The sequence below is a fragment of the Ciconia boyciana genome, chromosome 4 (genome assembly GCF_034638445.1).
Source record: "Ciconia boyciana chromosome 4, ASM3463844v1, whole genome shotgun sequence".
Lineage (NCBI taxonomy): Eukaryota > Metazoa > Chordata > Aves > Ciconiiformes > Ciconiidae > Ciconia > Ciconia boyciana.
In genome coordinates this window covers 10,133,161-10,155,214 of record NC_132937.1, presented here as the reverse complement: position 1 = coordinate 10,155,214, position 22,054 = coordinate 10,133,161, and the positions used below count along the sequence as shown (strand labels likewise).

At 38.7% G+C, this 22,054-nt stretch overlaps 1 protein-coding gene across 8 annotated transcripts in view; it reads right to left on the bottom strand.

The window, feature by feature from the left end:
- Positions 1–4,002: 4,002 nt before the first annotated feature.
- LOC140650456 (probable global transcription activator SNF2L2) overlaps positions 4,003–22,054 on the bottom strand; it is a 180,946-nt gene continuing 162,894 nt past the window's right edge. For all 8 annotated transcript variants that reach the window (XM_072858700.1, XM_072858698.1, XM_072858701.1 and 5 more), the window contains 5 exons: positions 11,458–11,563; positions 10,537–10,638; positions 7,243–7,393; positions 5,529–5,671; positions 4,003–4,904 (listed from right to left, as the gene is read on the bottom strand). In XM_072858700.1, the coding sequence (XP_072714801.1) occupies positions 4,869–4,904; positions 5,529–5,671; positions 7,243–7,393; positions 10,537–10,638; positions 11,458–11,563 (538 nt within the window). In that variant the 3' untranslated portion in view covers positions 4,003–4,868. The remainder of the gene's footprint in view (positions 4,905–5,528; positions 5,672–7,242; positions 7,394–10,536; positions 10,639–11,457; positions 11,564–22,054) is intronic.

Below are 22,054 nucleotides of genomic sequence, written 5' to 3'. Positions count from 1 at the left end.
CTGTAATTCTTTATTTTAGGCTTTCAAAATACTTAACTACTTTTAATAAAATTTAAGCAAAATTTTTGTGAATATCTGCCAGAATCTTTCCATATTAAAAGAAATTCCTTCAGTAGTCATTAAATCTATTGTATTGAAAGCAGTTAAAACTGTGAAATAACAAAGCTAATACATTTTTTATATTCACTGTGATACAGGTTTGATTTGTACTATTACTTCAGATGTTCATACAATTCTTTCCAGTGTGACATATATTAAAAGCAATGTTGCTGCTCCCTATCATTCAGTTACAAACATGCCTTTTTGTAGGATTGGAACCTCTCTGAAAATGCATTCTAGGAATGCTCCCAAAGAGGGTACTGAAGATGTCATCAGTTAAAACTTAGCTTAATATGTGATATGTTGCATCAGTATTATTTGTTGTATACTTCTCACAATTTTCACTTGCATTTTTTAGTAGACTACATTAAAAATTACACATGCTTTCTCTCTTCTAGCTCTGCACATTTCTGGGTTTAGAGAAAAATATGATAAAATTGAAGGAAAAAGTATTATTGAGTAATTCAAGATGATAGTAAATGCACACACATTGAGAGGAAGAGAGAGAGTTTCACTAGTCCAGAATCCAAATATTTTGGACTTCTTGTATTCTTTTGCAGGATTTTGGGGGCAGTTTTTAATAGTTTACTTAATGAAGGCTTTTTATGCATGTGATTTTTTCATTAAATTCATTCATTTTCGTTCATTCGTTTTTTCATTTTCATTTAGGGTCGGTGGTTTTTTTTAACTCTCAAATTTCTTCTATTCCACTCCACTTCTTATTTTCATTTCTTCCCATACACACACGCGTTCAAGTATATGCACGCCCACAAAATATGTAATGAGTTTTTTTAAAAAAAGAACAGCTAGCTTTTTCCAAATATTGAATGTATGAAATATTGGTGGGGAGGGGAACCAACAGTTCCAGAGCTTATGCCACCAGAACACTGTGTCAGAACACTATCACTTTTCCAACTGCTTATTTCATGTTTGAATTACAAATTACATGAGTATTTAGTGAGAGCTGAAGTGGTAATCATACTTTTTTTCTTGAAGTGCAGAAATCTTACCAATGGAGGGAAAATGGGATGTATAGATATAGATGCAGGCTTCTTTTGATTATTTTGAAAATAAAAGACTGTAGGAAGTTAATTTTGAGGTACTATATACTGCATTCTACTCCACCTCCATTTTAGTGAGTACAAAACATTTATTGTCATGTAAAACCCTTAACTGTAGGTTTACAATATACTGTGACACAGATTCAGTAAATGTTTTAAGGTTTTTATGTGGGAACCACACTAAAGTTTGTAGCTTTGATTTACCTGTCCTGTTATGAAATTTAAAATGCCATGTACTTTCAAAATAGTTGCTGTATTTGGAGAGAGGAACTGAGCATTATGGAGCCTGATCATGTTAAAAATGGGCACCGTAGCTCTTCAACATTTATGTTTTCAGCTGAATCCTAGAGTTTTGGTTTATTTTGCCAATGAATGTTTTTGATTTTATGAAATAACTTTTTGTCAAAAGACGCATCTCCACCAGACCCACTTCTTAGGGAAGTCTGCTGCCTCCCTGGGGCCCGGGTTAAAGATGTTACGAGAAAGCTTCCTACCCTGGTACAGCCCTTGGATTATTATCCATTATTGCTTTTCATGTAGGCAGCGATGAAGTTGCAATAAAAGTCCAAGGGCAATCAAAAGAGACTTCAGGGCCTTGAAGACGACTGGTTAAGGGATCAGGAGCACAAGTAGTGTTTTCCTTTATCCTTCCAGTTGCAGGGAATGTTGTTGGAAGAAACAGGAAGGCCCAGCTGATCAATACCTGGCTCCGTGACTGGTGTCACCGGCAGAATTTTGGGTTTTTTGATCATGGGTCGGTCTACATGACACCAGGCTTGCTGGCGACAGATGGGGTACACCTGTCTCAAAGGGGGAAAAGGATCCTTGTGCAGGAGTTAGCAGGGCTCATTGAAAGAGCTTTAAACTAGATTTGAAGGGGAAAGGGATAAAAACCAGGCTCGCTAGTGATAAGCCATGGGATGGCACGCCAGTGTTTGAGGGACGGTGTGCTAGCGAGGTCCTTCGGTCTGCTCCATGATGTGCTGAGTACACTGGAGCACATTTGAAATGTCTCTATACTAATGTGCGCAGCATGAGGAATAAACAAGAGGAGCTAGAAGCTTTGGCCCAGTCCCAGAGCTACGACATCATTGGCATAAGCGAAACCTGGTGGGATGAGTCCTGTGACTGGTGTGCCGTGATGGACAGTTATAGGCTCTTCAGGAGGGATAGGCAGGGCAGGCGAGGCGGTGGGGGTGGCACTGTATGTAAGAGAGGGGTTGGATTGTATGGTGTTTGCAGTTGGCGATGACATGGTTGAGAGCCTCTGGGTAAGGATTAAGGGGAAAACAAATAAAGCGGATGTTGTTGTGGGAGTCTACTATCGACCACCCAGCCAGGACAATTACATCAATGAATTATTCTACAAGAAATTAAGGGATATCTCTAGATCAGCTGCCCTTGTCCTTATGGGTGATTTTAACTTCCCAGACGTCAACTGGGAATATCATACAGCAGACACAAACAGGTCCAGGAAATTCCTGAAGCACGTTGAAGATAGATGATAACTTCTTGGTGCAGGTACTAAGGGAGCCGACTAGGAAAGGTGCCCTCCTAGATTTGTTGTTTGTAAACAGAGAGAGACTCGTGGGCAAAGTGGTGATTGGTGGCTGTCTTGGTCACAGTGACCACGAAAGTAGTTGAGTTTCAAATTGCTGGCGATAGGAGAAAAACTGCCAGCAAAACTTCGACCCTGGATGTGGGGAGAGCAGACTCCAGGCTGGTGAAGGAGCTAGTTAGTAAGGTCCCCTGGGAATCTGCTTTTGAAGGTATTGGGGTCCATGAATGCTGGTCACTTTTTAAGAGCCATCTCTTAAGAGCGCAGGAGCAGGCAATTCCAAAGTGTCGGAAGTCAAGCCAGCGGGGCAGAAGGCTGGCTTGGCTGAGCAGGGATCTTCTTCTAGAACTTAGGTGGAAAAGGAAAGTGTACGGACATTGGAAGCAAGGACAGGCAACACGGGAGGACTACAGAGATGCTGTTTGCCGCTGTAGGGAGAAAATTCACACGGCCAAAGCTCAATTAGAGTTCAAGCTGGCCGGCACTGTGAAGGACAACAACAAGGGCTTTTTAAAATATGTTAATAGCAAAAGGAGAATCAGAGATAACATTAGTCCATTGCTTGACGGGGTCAGTCACCTCACAAATAGGGACGCAGACAAAGCAGAGATGTTTAATGCCACCTTCGCCTCTGTCTTCAACACTGATGATGGGCCCTGGGACCCCCGGAGCCCTGTGTTGGAAGACCGTGACTGGGGGGATGATAAACTCCCAGCCGACTCTGAAGTTGTTTGAGACTCACTGCTCCAGCTGGATGCACATAAGTCTATGGGGCCCAATGGGATTCATCCCAGGGTACTGAAAGAGCTGGCCGATGTTATCGTGGGACCTCTCTCCATTATTTTTCAATGGCCTTGGGAGTCTGGAGAGGTCCCAGTCGACTGGAAGCTGGCAAATGTTGTCCCAATTTTCAAGAAGGGTAAGAAGGAAGACCCTGGTAATTACAGGCCTGTCAGTCTCACTTCCCACTAAAACATATGGACAGAAATATTTCCTAAAAAAATTTTAAAGGAACAAAGATGTTTGTTTTATTGATTAATCACTTGAATTCTAGTTAGGGACTGGAATTTTGCTTCCATTTCAAGGTATCTTTTAATAGCTGTCACTTGTCTTGTATCTCTCTTTGAGGATGTTCCTATGGAATTCAGACAAGCTCTTATGTTACCTGTTTAGAGCAGAGCACCTTGGGTCTCTCTACAAGAGGCACTCTTGTCACTATAGTAAAAATTATTTTTGTGGAATTAATAACACAAGGCTGTTTTTATTGAGATAAATTATCCCTTTATTAGGAAAGCACCAATACAACATTCTTCAAAATTACTGGAATTTTATTTGCCTCAGGCTTATGACTTGCAACCAAAGACATTGTGCAAAGAAAGCAAAGATTAAGTACACTTTAGGGAAAAGGTGAGAATTCACACTGGTAACATAGAAGATCAGTTTGATGAAAGAAGCCATTCATTACACTATATAGATTGCAATATGCTAAAACATTTTTCAACCCATTGTTTTTAATCAAGAGGAGAAAAGTTTAGCAAAGTTTACAGTACACATAAATTTGCTACAATTCAAAAAAGCATTTTTCTGAATATCATCAAGCATAAAGTGAAAAAATGTATACAGGACAAGGTGAGGTAAAGGCTAACTACTGTATATTTCTAAGCTATTAAACAAAGTTGCATATATGCACCATGGTGTAAAAAAAAAATAGAGCAGAAAACTGCCTGATGAAAAATAAAATAACCAGTGGCTTTTTATGGCTTCTCCTGGTTATCAATGCTACAAAAGACATTTTTTTGTCTTGCTGATGACACTGAAAATATCAAATGATAAAACCAGGCATGATGAAACCATTACCAAGGAAACCCAACGAGAGAAATATACTATCAATGCACATTTTTTCATCAAAAGCTTTTTTGTTGTTTTGGAGATTTTTTAAAAAAATTTTGAGGCCCATTTTGTCACAGTATGTTACTTTTTTCCTTTTTTACACTATGATATCACATGTTTGTCAGGCACTATCCTAGAGATAGTTTATAGAGGATGAGAATACAACCCAATGTCTGTTTAACAAAATGAATTCAGTGGTTGTAAAATGAGAGAAGGGAAGGGGATGGGGTCAGTTCTGCCAAGGAAATAAACTCTGTGTATTACTCATCATCACTTCCACTTGCTTCTGACTGGTCCTAGAGGTAAGAGACACAAGAAAAGTCAGAAATTCTTTGCCAAGTATTCTATGGATTTTGTTAAAGAAAAAAAGAAAAAATTACAATTAAATTGACAAATCAAGATAGCCATAAGAAAAGTAATATGTTATTTACTATTTTCCTTTCATGACATTTCATTCCAATTAAATTGCTGTTGGCCTCTTCAGAGAAGAAAAGGCACAGAGTCAGGAAACACTAGCTCCTTTCTGTCTACCCAGGTATTTTAAAAAAGTCTGGAAAGATCTGTCTTCATTTGTTGCATTAATAGAAACACCTATGAGAAATTAAAACCAAGTGTTTCTAGTGTGGGAATGAAAGTAAACAAACCATGAGTTTTAAAGTTTCATAGAAAGAAAGAACATCTTAAAAAAATAAATGCCAAAAGTGTCAGACTTTTTGTCTTCCAGCACCAAGACCAGATCCCACAAGCAAACCCTAACACAGTTTGAACCTGCTCCCCCATCCTCCCAAGGTGATGACACAGATTAAAAACAATGCTTAATGTTTCTAAGCATGAAGAGGTGAAAATTCTGAGTGCAAACAGGACAGGGTATAGATGAAATCACTGCAATCATTTCCAAAATCTCAGTGAACAAAACTTACATTTTCATCTTGATCCTCATCACTGTCATTATCACTCACAACAGGCTTGGCTTTTACTCGGCTTTGCCTCTTCTTGCCTTTGCCTTTGTCCTGGCTTTTTTCATCCTTCTTGTTCAGCTTGATTTTGACTTTCACTGATTTTGCTGTAAAAAGTGGAATATGAATGTAATATCTGCCTTTATTTATTGTATACCATTTTCCTACTAAATAACTTTTAAATAACTTTTAAACAGTCTGTCTTCATGTAAATTCTCCCCTTGTAGCCTGAAAAAATCCTCTTTCTGTTCTTTGTCTGGATTGTGGAATTAAATAGAGATATTTGCTTTTACTTGTGTTCTTGATAGTTGCAGCGCTAATTTGCATTAAACTATCAAGAAAATCCGAGAGTTGATCAGGTGCATCCTTCTTTCATTTTTAGAATGCGTGGCACTTACAGATAGCATTTAGTGTTGCAGCTACGCTCAGGGAACTTTGTACAAGAAGATGCATGTTAAGAAATAAAGTAGTTTTTGTTGCCTGCACATAGAAAAACATCTATCTTCAGTAGGAACAGACAATTTTGGGTTTTTTTAATTACACAAACTCCATGTGGAGGTGACTGGAAATTTTTGAGTTGACAGCTTACTGAAGAGAACACAAATGCCCAGTTCCAGGGTATCTGCTCATTTCCAGATGAACTGCTGAAGTTGCATGCTCTGCACAGCTGCTTGTAATACTTGCAGAGTAGCTCAAGGCAGAAGTACTCTAGTTTCTCTATCCAGACGCACTTTCAAAGTGCAGTTCTAGGTAGTTAGAAAGTATGGGGTAGAAGCACTTGGGTAGCAGAAAGCAGAATGAAGGGATCCTTCCTTTTCCACGATATCATGTTTCCAAATTTGCAGGGACTTCAAGTTCAGAGGTTATGTGAGAAGGTACCTATTGAGGAAACTTTAATTGGTCAGGGGAGCTGAAAGGTAATATGTAGATCTGGCTCTTTCTATAGTAATTTTTTTGACATCAGTGTGTTGTGAACCTACTGGCAATTCTGTGGAATAGCAGAGATGCAGCAAATTAAAATTCAAATTGGAAATAAAAGACATACATTTTTACCAACAGAGATAATAAATCAGAATAATAAGAGATGAGGGTATCACTTCTTAAAAGAGATACTCCAACTTAACCTGCAGCATGCCCTAGATCCCAGATGAATTTTTGGCCCAGCCTGGGCCCATCTCACAGCAGATTAGCTGGGCCTCTTAAATTATGAATGTTATCTCCTGCTTGCCAAACAATCTGAGTTCCATTTTCCCTTTGTCTCACTGAAGTAACATTTTCTGGTTCTTAATCATATACATTGCATAATATCAGAAAGGTTGCTCACCTATGGATTAAGGAAGTCACTAGTTCTAGGCACTTATATTTACAAGCAACATGATCAGGAAAAGTCCATATGTAATCATGGTCAGTCAGATAAGGATAAGTCAGATCTGTTTCCATCTGAGCAGTACTTAAAAGCACCTGAAGTCTTCAGCACAATTCTAAGAAATATAGCCAGAATAGAGTAGCCAAGAGACTTAAGCTGAATGGAAGCAGCCAAAACAGCAAACTTTATAAGAAACTACTTCCACCAGTGGAAAATGAAAGTCTGTAACCAGTCTCAGTACACAAATGGAAAAATCAATTCCCCCCTCTTCCCTAAATGTATTTCCTTCTCAGCATTCAGCAGGGAACTTACATTCTGACTCTGACTCCTCTTCATCATCATCATCATCATCATCATCATCATCATCATCGTCATTGTTGCTTTCATCCTCACTCTCTTCTTTGGCAATCTTCTGTCGTGCACTTTTGAATACAGACTGAAGAACAATGGAATCCTCATAGATCTACAGTATGAAAGCAAACCTATGTCAGAACTGCAAGCCAAGCATCATCAAAAACTCACTTTTTTTCTTATACAAACTCACAGAACGTAGCCTTTTTATTACAAGTAACAATGCTTGTTTCATGAATTTTACAAAAAAATGCCAATATTGAATTTTCATGCTCTAAATGAAGAATCCGGCCAACAGTGAGCCACAAAAATACGACTCTTAAAATGTATCACATTTAAAACATCCAATTAGAGAAAGAGCCCATCCTGGAATGCAATTGTCTTTCTTTCATTATTATTTTTTACCACTAGAACTATGATATATTTTAATTAGATCATAACAGCCTTGAAAAATTGTTATTCCAAAATCCAAAGCGTAAAAAAGAAAATAATTTATCCCAAGCAGCTTCGGAATTCCTTTAAGACTCCTTCCTTTAAGATCCAAAAAGACTGAAAATCAATGCTTATCCAAAACTCTATTAATATTTTGAAGCCTGCTAAGTATTTTTGGTACTATCAGCTTTTATATTAACCTCATTGGAATAACATCTATGAATGAGAGGACTACACCTGGCTTGTAATGTATTTGCCAGATTAATTTAACAGAAATAAAAATTAAAAATAATAATGAGACACTATAATCCTCTTAACAAAATGAGCTTGCACATACTGCTCTGTAAAACTTTGGAAGCAATGCATTCGTTAAATTGAACACACCATATAAGATCTGTCTCTCCCTGAAAGCACCTTTTAAGCCTCCAGCCCAGATGGAAATGCTTTGCTCAAAAAAAAAAAAGAGGAGCATGCATCATACTAATAAAACAAATATGAAGTATCTCACTTAAATTTTACTTTATTGTACACTTAAATATCTCTCTCTGAATTAAACTTATGGGCTTGTATCTTTTAATGTAAGTAGTGCACACATAAATATTATATTTTAATGATATAAGTATGTCAGAGCAAAAGTGGATCCAAACTATTACACAGAATAAAATAAAACCTAAAAAATTTGAGAACTACTGCAGGAATGTCCCAAGGTTCAATGAAAATAAAAATTAATGGTACAGGGAGTGTCTCAGACATAAATTAAAAACATTGTAGGTACGTGTTATTTGGACTTCATGCTTTAAAAAGTAATACTAAATTTGGTAGATAACATTAGTATGTTGGAATGGAAAAAAATTCTGCATCATTCTGTGATACAAATCTGATTATTTCCAAAGAACAGAAATATCTACTGAACATTTCTACCATTTCAGTATCATTACTGATAATCCTACCAAGAGAATAGCAACCAGTTTTCTGACAAAATTAATTGATTTCTCATTGAGAAATATTGATTTCTCATGTGACCATTGATTTTTCCTTGCATATTTTTATCTCCCTGATCAACTTCCAAACAATTTCAAACTTCTCAGTCATGTTTTTTGATATCAGCTTCCCTTCTTATTTTTTTCCATTTCCTTTCATTAGCAGTAAAATAGCTATAAACATCTATATCACTAAGCAAAATCATTGCTTCTGAACAATTAGTAAAATTTTCTCCCACACTTCCAATAATTAATATTTTTTCTTGAATAATTGAGCTGATTTTGATTTTTTTCAGTTATTTGAATTTTGTTAAGATATCAAAAATCTGTACAACAGACAACATTTTATTCTGCTTGTACACAAGAAAAATAATCAAGTAATGATCATTTGTAGTAAACAACCCCTCATTTTTAATTGAATGTTCAATTTCTTTGTTATTTGTCAAGATAACATGATATAAAATTCCTCTGTATAGAAAAGGGTCATCTATAGTGTTTAGACACTTGTAAAATGCATTCATATTGGCAGCATGTGACATCCAGTTTATAACATTTTTACTGAAGTCCCCCATGACATTTTTTTTTTTCCTTGAACATTACAGAAGCAGTCATCATGTTATCTACTGCTGTTTAATAGTGTGTTGCATCATGCTATTTGGGCCTCATCTGCTAGAATGTGTATTTAAAATTGTGTCAGAGACTCTGATACAGGTAATACTTTATTCTACATATGTTGCCATATAAATATAAATTTCCACATATGTTGCCATTCCCTATCTTCTTTCCTACTGCCAACTCAATCTTTTGATAAAAATTTAAACATTCCAATCTTCCTGCCAGCTTTCAGGACCAAGTAGGTTGAATTTGTTTTCATAATGAACAATTCTAATTCTGTTTGTTTGCCCAGGTTCATAAGACTGGTGTATAGGAAAGCAAAGAGTTTATTCTCTTCATGTCCTGCAGTGCTTAGGTGTATTTTGTTCCAATGATCTTAATTTTGTTCAACATTTATTTTTCCTCCTTTTCACATAACCCTTTGTTTAATGCCTTCTTGACTAGCCTAGTGTGTCTGTCCCATCCAAAATTTAGATCTTATCCTTTTGTAAATAAATCTCAGAGAATCCAGAGCATATATTTCAACTTTCTCATCTGTCTTCCAGGTTTTTGTACTCTTTTCTTTTGTATTGCTGTTTACCTCTTCTATTGTGAATTCATAGGACTGAGTGCATCCTTGTGTGTAAACCAGGCAAAATCCTGAACTCTATATCTCTCCAAGATGAGAGATTTGGGTACATTATTTATTAATGAGGGTACATCATTCCAGTCTCTCAAAATGGATATTGTTCTTTCAACAAGAAAAAAATGTCAACAATGTCCAGAGAATATGAACTATATACACAAAGATCTAGTATCAGACAAACTTTAAACTTTATCTTCCATTAGTAGAGCTGAAATTTTCACCACTAAACACTTAACAACCATCCCTAAGATGGACCATTCTCTCAATTACTTGTATTATGCACTTTGGTGAGCTCAAACCAACATATGGCTCTTCAGGGCACAGCCATTTAGCATAGATTCAAATAGTCTGAAAATTGTCCTAAAGTATATCAGAACAAACTGATCTCAGGATTATGTAATCAAAACTAAATTAAATGAATGTTTGAATTCTAGTTGTGACCAAAGGATTCTGGATGCTTCAAAGAATCTGGGCATTTTTATTCATTAAAAGCACTAATAAGATTAAAAATAGAGGTTTTATATACAGAGTTGTCAAAATTAAACAAGCACTGAAAACACTGTGTAGGGAAGACACGTTTAACACAAAGTGGTTCAGTCAGACCTGTGATCCCTCCAAATTGAATGTCTGAGCATTGTGACACAGCAACATGACATCTTTCTCCAGATCACTGAGGTTCCGATATTTATGGTTACGAATTCTTTCCTGTTGCATTTGTTAAGATGGGGAGAAGGATGGATGGCAGCAGTGGGGAGAGAAAAAGAAAAATAATGTACAGGACAATCAATTAATATTGCTTTTCAATACATTAAAACCTTCTCTTTAAACATTTTACCTAAGTGGAATGACAAGTATCCGATTAAAACAAACAAACAAAATTTAAAGCCTGTGTGAGAGGAATATGCTGACAAAACACATCATGGCCAAAGGCAGACTAAAAATTGTGCAGTCATTGTGTGAATGGGAAGGGCCAAAAGCAACAAAAATGGTATTGTTGTGGGTAAGAAAGTTCAATTCCAAGTTTCTTCTCAGTACAGAAACAAAAAGAGGTACAGTGTGAGTGAAGGTAAAAGAGAGAGCCATGAACTCCTCATGGTCTCTAAGGTGCAAGAAGTTGCCTAATCCTCACCTATCCAACTGTGGCTGTTCCAAGATGTGATGCTAGTTGAAAGATAATTATATCTCTCCCAACAACATAAAATTTTTGCAAGCAATACACTTATTTAAGTTTTGCTTACAGATTCAGGATTTGGTCCTTTACAAAAAAACCATTAATGTATCATCTCTGAAAGCATGATTTATGTCATCCAGTGTTTTGCTTTGACTTAGGTGTTATTAGTGATGTACTGCAATATACATTAAGCAAAATTCATAACAAGGGGTATATTAAAATCTAAAATCTAAGCAAAAAACATAGGCAAATTTAATATCCACATGATCATAATTTTAATGATGACTTAATGTTCATATTTCTATATAGTGAAAAGGAATAAAGAAATGTCCACACCCAAAAATGGTTCTCACCTTTATTTTTTTGAAGTCCACTGGTTTCCTAATTAATTCATAATACTCTGGTAATTCTTTTCTAGATGGGAGTTGAATGAAGACTTCACTTAGCTGCCGTCCTGAACTGTTGAGAAAAACAAGCACACAATACAAAGAATTACTACAAATTTCTCAGAAAAGAAATTGTATACAATTGAATTATTAAAAATCTAGCTTTTTTTTCTTGTAAAGGATTAGTAACAAACTTTGTTCTGAATTGATCTTATTGATTTGATATAAATAATTAATCTACAGTTTAATGCACAACTTTCATGTTCTTGTTCTGATACATCACCACCATCATATGTGTAGATTATAAAGGAGAAGAATCAAGATTTGAATCTGAATCCTCTAGTGCTTTGTCTAGGGCAGTTTTATTCTTTTCTTCATTTTCTTTTATTATTCTTAACTATTCTCTTTCTTGTCACCTTAAATTTATCTTCCTCTTGGTCTTTTTTATAGCTATTTTTATAGCTTTGGTTCATAGTGAACTATTTGTCCATACTGGGTGCTATTATACCAGATGCTGATTGAAGTCAGATCAACTAGGTTTTACAATAAATGCCAGTATTAACTTTAATTAATGAATGTTAGGTTTCTGGGAAGATAATTGCAAGTGCGTTGAAAATCAGTACTGCAGTTTGTACCTCCTTAATCATCCGGAAAGAATTGTCAGAAGTAAAGTAATGGATTATTTAAATTCCTTGGATACCCTAAGATACACTTTGCCTATGATTTGCAACTGTTTATATTCTCTGAGATTTCCAGATTTTCCCTTGTCCATCCCGTATTAATAGCTACTTTAATGCTTCTGAATAAAAAAGTTCTTTTTATGCTCTCATTTGTGGCTTCCCAGGTAATAGCTGACTATGAGTTATTTGGAGAGGAAATATCTGTTGATGGCCCTTATGGGCTCAAGCATATATATATATATATTTATGTATGTATTGCCATTTATCTGACAGTCATGGTAGCAGAAAAAGCAGCTTCTGAGAAGAACTGTAGCCTGTTTACATAGACAGCATTCACCAGTGTTTCTCAGCCCATATTTCACAGACAGAAATATCACTGCTTAATTCTATCACAACTTACTCCAAAGGGGCCCTGTTTTCTCATTTCCACCTTTGAATGTTAATTTGTAGGAGCTGGGCAACACAGAGCCTGCTGCCAGTTCTTGAGCCTCTCACCTGAGCTTCTCTCTTACAGCTGTCCTCCACAATACAGCATTCTGTTGAAACTGCAGGTATCTTATCAGACACACTGGAACTAATGCTGAATCAAAGGTTAATTTAGGTAATTCTGTCATGATGAAGGAGGATAAGATGTATGGGACAGCTGTGTCCTCTATGAATGTCATCATTTATGCCTTCTCAATAGGGATCTCTTAATGTGTAAAATAGTCTCAGGATTTGGGTAGATACTATTTTGCCTATGGACCTAGTAGGTCAAAGAACAATTAGGAATAAACAGTTTTCTTTTACATGGAGATGTTGTTTAACTGATCCAAGATTTCTTAATGTTCTTGGTTTAGTTCTAGGACATTTCTTCTTATAGACATTGTATGAGAGAGAAGGAATATTCAAATATTCCAAGCACAGCTTCCTATTCGGTGTGGTCCAATCAATATCCTGTGGTGTAAATCTTGTGTAGAGTATTTTTCCATCCAGTTTACAGCAAACACAATCCTAGCAGTCAAATGCCTGTTAGGTTATGGCAGGTGCAGGAATATACTTTTAGCAGCTGCTGCTGCAGGGTGAGAAGAGAAGGCTGGCTATGTATATCCACCAGGGAAGGGAAAGTGTTCTGAGCATAGATCCAACCCTTATAGCTGTTGAGGCCAGACCACCCTGTTCTGTACCACACATGAGAAAACCAGTCAAACTCCAGAAAGGTTACTAGCAACTCACCAAACAGATCTGATTTACTTGGGAAGCACCTGGATATTGTAATAAGAGAAAATCATAAAATAGACAGATAATCCTAATCCGAATTCTCATTATTCTTCTCCCATCAGCAAATATTTGTGAAATTGTCATGCCGCTCTGTCTCTCATCCCCTTCTAGCACTGATTCACACAGAAGAGGTCAATTTACTACTTTTATACTTCATGAGTCAAAGGGAGAGAGGTTTGTACTGTGGATTTAAAGGCTCCAATCCTATCAATGATCTATGTGAGTGACAATGTGATTCCACATGGCAGGATTTGTTTTTGTTTCAGTTTGCGTTTTCAAAGAGAAATGGGAAGTTGCAAACAAAAGCTACATTTACATTATTTTCTTTAATAACCAAAAGTGTAGAACATTAACAGCTGCAAATGACATCAATGAAATTTGTTCCTGAACATATAAACCAGTAAGTACTCTGAAAACAGACCTCTGGTGTCCAAATGGTATCTCAAAGTTTAAGTCTCTATTTGTCATCCATAAAATTAAAATAATTCTATGGTGTTATGAAACTCAATTATATGTTTGCAAAGCATTTAGATACTATATACCAATGAACACCATAAAGAAGCCCATAAGAAAATTCATAATTCTGTCTTCTAATAGGGTTTGAATAATGGATACAACAAGTAAGGCACAAACCACGTATTCAGGAATGAAGATAAAGCAAAAGAACAAATAGCTGTTCATTAAGTGATCATTGCCCATCTTGTGCATATGAGGCAAAGATCCTGTGGAAAAAAACAAATGAAACCAGTATACTGTCATGACATTACAGGCTGTACTTACCTTCTGCCTGCTTGACTTCACAAACTTAATATTCTTTTAATTCTGTTTTACAACATATATCATGCAGATATAAGCTAATTCTTTAAAAGGCACAAGTTACTTGCAAAATTAGCACACAATTAGCAGATGACTTGTGGAGTCATCCAATATTGTGACAAAACTGTGTCTTCAGAAGCCAGAAGGTATGTTATTTTGTAGACAAACTCACTCTGTACTTTCTCAAAAATTAAAAAAAAAACATTTTTCCATTAAAACAAAAATTGGTAAAAACTAAATTAATTTTTAAAAAAGAAAGCAGTAAAACTCTACTTTCAGCAGCTAATACTATACTTTAATGGGAACAAACACAAATTTACAATTGCACCATTATAGTAAATATGAAACATAGTCTTCAAAGTGCTTACAAAAAAAAAACAAAAAACCCCCCCAAACCCCACAAAGAGCATGTCTCCTGATTTGTCATGTAAATGGTAAAACCAGATGTACTGCCCTTTAATTTTGTCTACCCAGATCAGTAACAACTTATTCTGTTGTACTGTCGCTGAAATCGGGAATCAAACTCCTTAACACCAATGTAGCATTAAGAAGCAGGCATTCTTTATTACGGCACCGGATGCACGGGGGATCGTTCCACCTAGCGTGCATACCGCAGGTTATATCAACCAAAGCTTATATTATCCGATTACATACATATGCATCAAATTTCCCAGAATGATCATGCATATTCATTCTATTTCCCAGAACTAATTATCATATTTGCATGGTCATTACGCATGCGTCCTTGAGCTCCGAGGGGCTTCCGTGGGGGTCTCTGGTGGTCCTTGGTGGTCGTACAGGTGTGTCCTTTAGTTGACCCCTTCTTCTGGACATGCACAATATCACCTTGCTTATGTAACCCGTTTTCCTTCTTCATGGTGCATGGTCCCTAACAATGATTGGCACCCTTATTCCTATTCTAACACAAACCAATTATTCTAACTACTCCTCGACTCATTGTCAAGATGGGCTGGGGCTGTACTGGGAGCATAGCAGCATGTCCGTACTACTCCTCGTCCTATTGTCTTTGGGCATAGTAGCATATCCATAGCCATAGATGGATAAACACAACATTAAAGCATTGCCTACCCCGCTCCTATCTCTATGTTGCTTAGTTACAAAAGAACAAACTAATCACTTTGGTTACATTTGGTTATAGTACCATTTTCCCAGAATCTCCTATCACAGAAACATTACCTCCTGCTCCCTTTTTGTATGTGTTTCCATATTGCATGTTTGAAAAGACAATATTTATGTAATCAAAAATGAGTGTTATGGGTATGGTGGAAGAAAATTATTAATTCTGAATGCCATTCTCTGATTTTTAATCCATATTTCCACTTTTATAAACAAAAAATAATAAACTCTATAGCCACCATATAAAAAAGCATGAGCAGTAATCATTTATGTTTGCCTAGCAACTAGCAGACTACATGTTGAAGAGCAAGAGTGACCGGAATAAATTAACAGAATTGACTGTGACAGAAAGATGAGTGATGGTTCACTACTATTGTATTAGTTAATCCTTTTATTCCCATGTGTGTTCACGTGTGAATACTTACATATTATATAGGTTAAAATTCCTTAAGGAATACTACTCCTTTTTATCAAAACTCTTTCCCCTTCAGGTATTTGAAACTAATGAAACCAGAAAGGAAAGATAACAATGTAGCTGAAACTGCAAGATGTTCACATTTCTTTGGCAAATTTCACACTTCTCAACAAACACTGAAATTCCATTTACATGGGTTTAGTGAAGAGTCCTGCATGCTTGCTCTAGTCAGAGTTCTCACACCTAGCACTATTGTGCTAATTACAACTCCCATTCAAGTGCAACTCACAGTGAAGTTGTTCTAAAAAAATCCCAAATACAAAAAACCCACCTTCATGGTAAGGTTGTTATTTTGTATTTATAACCTTCCAGCAGTAATCCAGACAGGTGGAGAGATTATTCACTTTTGTTAAATTTATTTTATTTTTTTTCCCTTTCCAAGATTATTTGACTTCACTAGTAGATGGCAGACATTTCCCTATTATTCAAATGGGAATAGATAGAAATAGCAATTCCTATTTTTGATGTATGGCTACACAGGCCATAATCTTGATCAGGGTATCAATCACAACTATTTATTTTGTATGCTTGAAGACTTCAGAGTATTGATTGGTATAATTAATTACTATTTACATTACTGATGACCAGTTACATTACTCACTATTTTATAACACAGCTAAAAGCTAGTCACTTGAGGAAACCTCTGAAACAGTCCAAATTAAAACAATTTTACAGACAAAGAAAAATCCTCTCCCCTGAACTAATCTGTCAAAACTAGGATGGTACAAGTACTAATTTAAAAAATTTTAGCTTTAATGATGCAGTGATGAAAATGCTACACACCAAAAATATGGGAAGTCTTCTGTTCAAGCAAGAAACATGGGCAGGACACAATGACCCAACTCTCCAATTTATTGCCTTATTTAATATGGTTAACAACCACCTACTAAGAGGAGGAAGCTTCGTGAAGTTATCAGGTAAGGCTCTACACTCACTACTTTGTCTAGGTCTAATGAGCTGAGTAGAGAGTAGGTGGATCACAGAAGCACACCACTTCATACAACAGAGTTGTTATGGTCATAGAGATCTGGTAGGAGTCAACTGTTGCTATCTAAGCAAAGTTAATGCAAAGTAACAGGTGCAGCAAAATGTCACCAAGGCATTAAAGAACAAACTACTGCAAGGGAGGAGAGTACAGTGAAGTTGTAGGGAAGATGGAGGAATATTGGATCAAATGAATTTTTTTGCATTTATAAATCAGGAAAGGGAAAAACTAACTTTTGAGGATTCTAGACTAATAGTTTATCTTACTTTGAAATTTAAAAATAAGGGAAAGCACTCACAGGAGGAAGAAGATGGTTTTGGAGTCTAAGGCAGCATGCATGTCCATGGTGCAAACAGAGCAGCTAGGGCTCAGCTTGATCTCATTTGGCATATAAATTCCTATTTCAGTAAAACCATGTTTTTATTTCTAGTAAAATTGTTCCTAATATCAAAAGGGTAAAATAATTACCCTGGTCATACAGAGAAACTTTGGTTTCTAAAAACATAAGAAAAGAATTACAAATTAATCTCTACACCAGCCTTCTATGTGGACATTCTCAATTTCAGAGGGAATGAAAGACAGAAAGGTTAAAAATGAGTATCAGAACTGGAAAAAAAAGACGGAAGTGCTGGACGTATTCATTTCAACCATCTTTCCCCTTGAAGGGGAAATTCAAATTGTAACTGCTCAACAATGGTAATTTGTGACAAAGGAATGATCTGGCATGGAGGGCAAGAAGGCCCAACTGCAGAACGGGTTAAACTGCCTGATGAGATAAGAAATGCCGCGGTATTGTCTTGTAACAATCGTGGAATGCAAGTGCTCAGGGGCCACTTTTGGTAAACACAACTGGCGCTAGGAGATGAACCAAACACCGGGCTAAAAGTGCCCGATACCGACACTCACATGATTGGCACAGGTGTAAGTATGTAAGGAATTGGCTCATGTCGCATCTTTGCAGAGTCCTTGTAGAACCGCTTATTGCGGTAGGACTCTGTCCAATGCATCGCTCATTAAATCTTTTTATATATAAGCACAAATGTGTGTTTAATTCACCTCAAGAGGTACAATAAAAATTCCCTAACACCCTAAACAATTGTCTTATATCACAAATACAGACCAAGGTTTAACACCTACAAGGGCACCTTTTCTAACTTGCAGATATTAGTTTCTTAAGTGTAGAAATAATTGCAACAAAATCCAAAACCAAAACACTTTAGACATTGCAGATGGGGTCTGTAAAGACGATGTTTATGTCTAAAAATGTCAGTGTCATCCCCAAGTTTTTCCCCACTTGTGATTTTAATTCTAAATTACAAAGAGGGCAAATGCAATCCCTGACACAAAGGTAATACGTTTATAGATACCAAAAGATTAATGAAATAATATCCCACTCATAAATCGGTATTAGAAATTCATACTAGAGACAACAGTAAGAACGGTGTAGTGAAAAAAAAGCACAGCTATCAGAGGGGCTAATAAGTACAATTTCCTAATGTTTTCTTTTTTTTTGTAACTTTGGGAAATTAATTACCTAGGCAAGGGTTTTGTTTGTTTATTTTTTTAATGTCAGATATCTGCTTCAGGATGATTTGTTTTGGAAGACTTCAAACAATTAAACTTCTGAAAATAAAAGCTAGCAGACAAACTCCTGTGAAGTTAAAAATTCTATTTTTACAACTGTTCTAGTGCTTCCGTACTTTGAACAGTAATGCAACATTGATTCTCCGAGGCGAGCTGCTCCGGTGCCGGTCCGGTCCGCAGCGGAGCAGCAGATCTTGGCGTACAGGGGGGTTTCCTGAGGCAGGGAAACACCAGGGCAGTGGAGAGACCTGCCAGGAGCCGGCAGCTCTCGAGAGAGACGCTAACGAGGCCTGGGCGTTGCCAGAGCAACCGCGGCCACCCCCCTCCCCCCCCCCCATAAAAAGCAGCCTAGGGAGCATTAGCAATCAGGGTGTGGTGCGTCAGTTTGCGCGTGAGGAGTGTTATCACCCTACCAGCTCTAAAGGTCAGTTCAATTGGTGGTCATCGCCCTCCCAGAAGGAGCTTAGCTATGGTAACCACCTAGTAGAAAGCTATGTTCTCTGCACTCACCAGAATGGATGTGGCAACCCAGACAGAGCTCCCATGAAAACATGCAGCCATCCAGATCTCAGGCTGCAGGGTGTGCCAGAGCCTTTCACTAGTAATGGATAGCAGTAGTGAGAACAGCTGTATGAGGTGTGACCAAGTAGATGATCTGCTCAGCTTGGTGGGAGAGCTTTGAGAAGAAGTGGACAGGTTAAGGAGCATCAGGGAGTCTGAGAAAGAGATAGACTGGTGGAGCCATGCTCTGCCTTCCCTGAGACAAAAACAGGAACAGCCACCAGAAAAAACACAAGATCAAGGGGATCCTGTATCCTTCCCCCCACCAGGCAGAAGGCAGTAGCTTAAAGGAAAGGAGTGAATAGAGGCAAGTCTACGTTCGGGGCAGCAGGTGAACCCCCTCCTTGCCTACCTTGCCTTCCTAGGTGCCTCTATATAACAGGTATGAGGCTCTGGATTTGGAAGGTCAGTCAATTAATGATGTGGATGATGGTCCATCTACACCAGAGGGGTTGCCAAGGTCAGAAAGGCCTACCTCCCATATCGTGACCACCTCCACGAGGAAAAAAAGACAGGTTATAGTAGTAGGTGACTACCTTCTGAGGGGAACAGAGGGTCTAATATGCTGGTCAGACCCTCCTCTTAGGGAAGTCTGCTGCCTCCCTGGGGCCTGGGTTAAGGACATCACCTAGGAAACTTCCTAGCCTGATACAGCCCTCAGACTATTGCCTGTTACTGCTTTTCCACATGGGTGGCGATGAAGCCACAACGCATAGTCCAAGGGCGATCAAAAGAGACTTCAGGGCCTTGGGATGGTTGGTAAGGGAATCTGGAACCCAGGTAATTTTCTCCTCTGTCCTTCCAGTTGTGGGCAGTGATACTGGAAGAAACAGACAGACCCAGTCTATTGATACATGGCTTTGTGGCTGGTGTCACCGCCAGAATTTTGGGGTTTTTGATAATGGGATGGTCTACATGGCACCAGGCCTGCTGGCATTGGATGGGATTCACCTTTCTCAAAGGGGGAAGAGGGTCTTTGCTCATGAGCTAGTGGGGCTGACTGACAGAGCTTTAAACTAGACTTGAAGGGGGAGGGGGATAATATCAGGCTTGCCTGTGACAAACCATGGGATGACATGCTAAGGTTTGAGGGACAGGGTGCTAGCAAGGGCCCTCAGCCTGTTGCTCTGAGACTTGCTGGGTACACTGGAGCACATTTGAAGTCTTACGGAGATGAGTCAGGGGCTCCTGAGGTAATAGGAGCCAACAGGGAAACACCAGTGAAATACCTCTAAGGAATTAAGGGGTGTTCCTCTAAAAAGGTGACACTTCCGACAGCCCAGCTGAAGTGCCTCTACACCAATGCATGCAGCGTGGGTAACAAACAGGAGGAGTTAGAAGCCACTGTGCTGCTAGAAAGCTATGACCTAGTTGCCATTACTGAAACTTGGTGGGACGAATCCTGTGACCAGAGCGCTGCTATTGATGGCTACAAGCTGTTCAGAAGAGACAGGCAAGGAAGGAGGGGCAGAGGGGTTGCCCTCTACATCAAGAAATGGATAGAGTGTGAAGAGCTGTCTCTGAAGAATAGCCACGAGCAGGTTGAAAGCTTATGGGTAAGAATTAGAGACCGAGGCAACAAAGGGAACCTTGTGGTTGGTGTCTACTGTAGGCCACCTGATCAAGGGGAGCCTATTGACGAAGCCTTCTTACTCCAGCTACAGGAGGCATCGCGCTCGCAGGCTCTCATCCTGCTGGGGGACTTCAACCACCCCGACATCTGCTGGAAAAGTGGCACGGCGAGCTGTATGCAATCCAGGAGACTCCTGGAGTGCATTGAGGATAATTTCTTAGGCTAGGTAATAGACAGCCCTACCAGAGGGGATGTGTTACTGGATCTGTTACTGTTAGTCACCAATGCAAGTGAGCTAATCAGAGATGTCAAGATTGGAGGCAGCCTGGGCTGCAGTGATCATGCACTGGTGGAGTTCACAGTCCTGAGGGATATGGGACAGGCAAAGAGTATAGTCAGGACCCTGAATTTTAGGAAAGCAAACTTCCAGTCCTTCAAGGAGTTAGTCAATGGGACCCCCTGGGAAACTGCCCTCAGGGACAAGGGAGCAGAACAGAGCTGGCAGATCTTTAAGGATGCTTTCCATAGAGCGCAAGAGCTCTGGATCCCCAGGTGTAAGAAATCAGGAAAGGAAGGCAAGAGACCAGCATGGATGAGTCAAGACCTGCTGGTCAAACTAAAGGGCAAGAAGGAAATGCACAGGCAGTGGAAGCAGGGACAGGTATCTTGGGAAGAGTATAGGGACACTGCCCGGTTGTGTAGGGATGGGGTCAGGAAGGCCAAGGCACAGCTGGAGCTGAATTTGGCAAGCGCCACAAAGAATAACAAGAAGGGCTTCTACAGGTATGTCAGCCAGAAAAGGAAGGTCAAAGTGTACCCCCCCGATGAACACGACTGGCAAACTGGTAACAATGGACGAGGAGAAGGCTGAGGTACTCAACAACTTTTTTGCTTCAGTCTTCACTGGCAACCTCTCTTCCCACACCTCTCGAGTGGATGGACCTCAAGGCAGGGACTGGGGGAGCAAAGTCCCTCCCACTGTAAGGGAAGATCAGGTTCAAGACCACCTGAGGAACCTGAACGTACATAAGTCTATGGGACCTGATGAGATGCATCCCAGAGTCCTGAGGGAATTGGCTGATGTAGTTGCCAAGCCACTCTCCATGATAGTCATGGCAGTCAGGTGAAGTCCCCAGTGACTGGAAGAAGGGAAACATTGCACCCATTTTTAAAAAGGGTAGAAAGGAGGACCCTGGGAACTACTGACCTGTCAGCCTCACCTCTGTGCCTGGGAAGATCATGGAACAGATCCTCCTAGAAGCTATGCTAAGGCACATGGAGGACAGGGAAGTGATTCGAGACAGCCAGTATGGCTTCCCCAAGGGCAAGTCTTGCCTGACCAACCTAGTGGCCTTCTATGATGGAGCGGCTACATCAGTGGACAAGGGAAGAACTACGGGTGTCGTCTGTCTGGACTTCTGTAAGGCCTTTGACATGGTCCCCCACAACATCCTTCTCTTTAAATTGGAGAGATATGGATTTGATGGATGGAC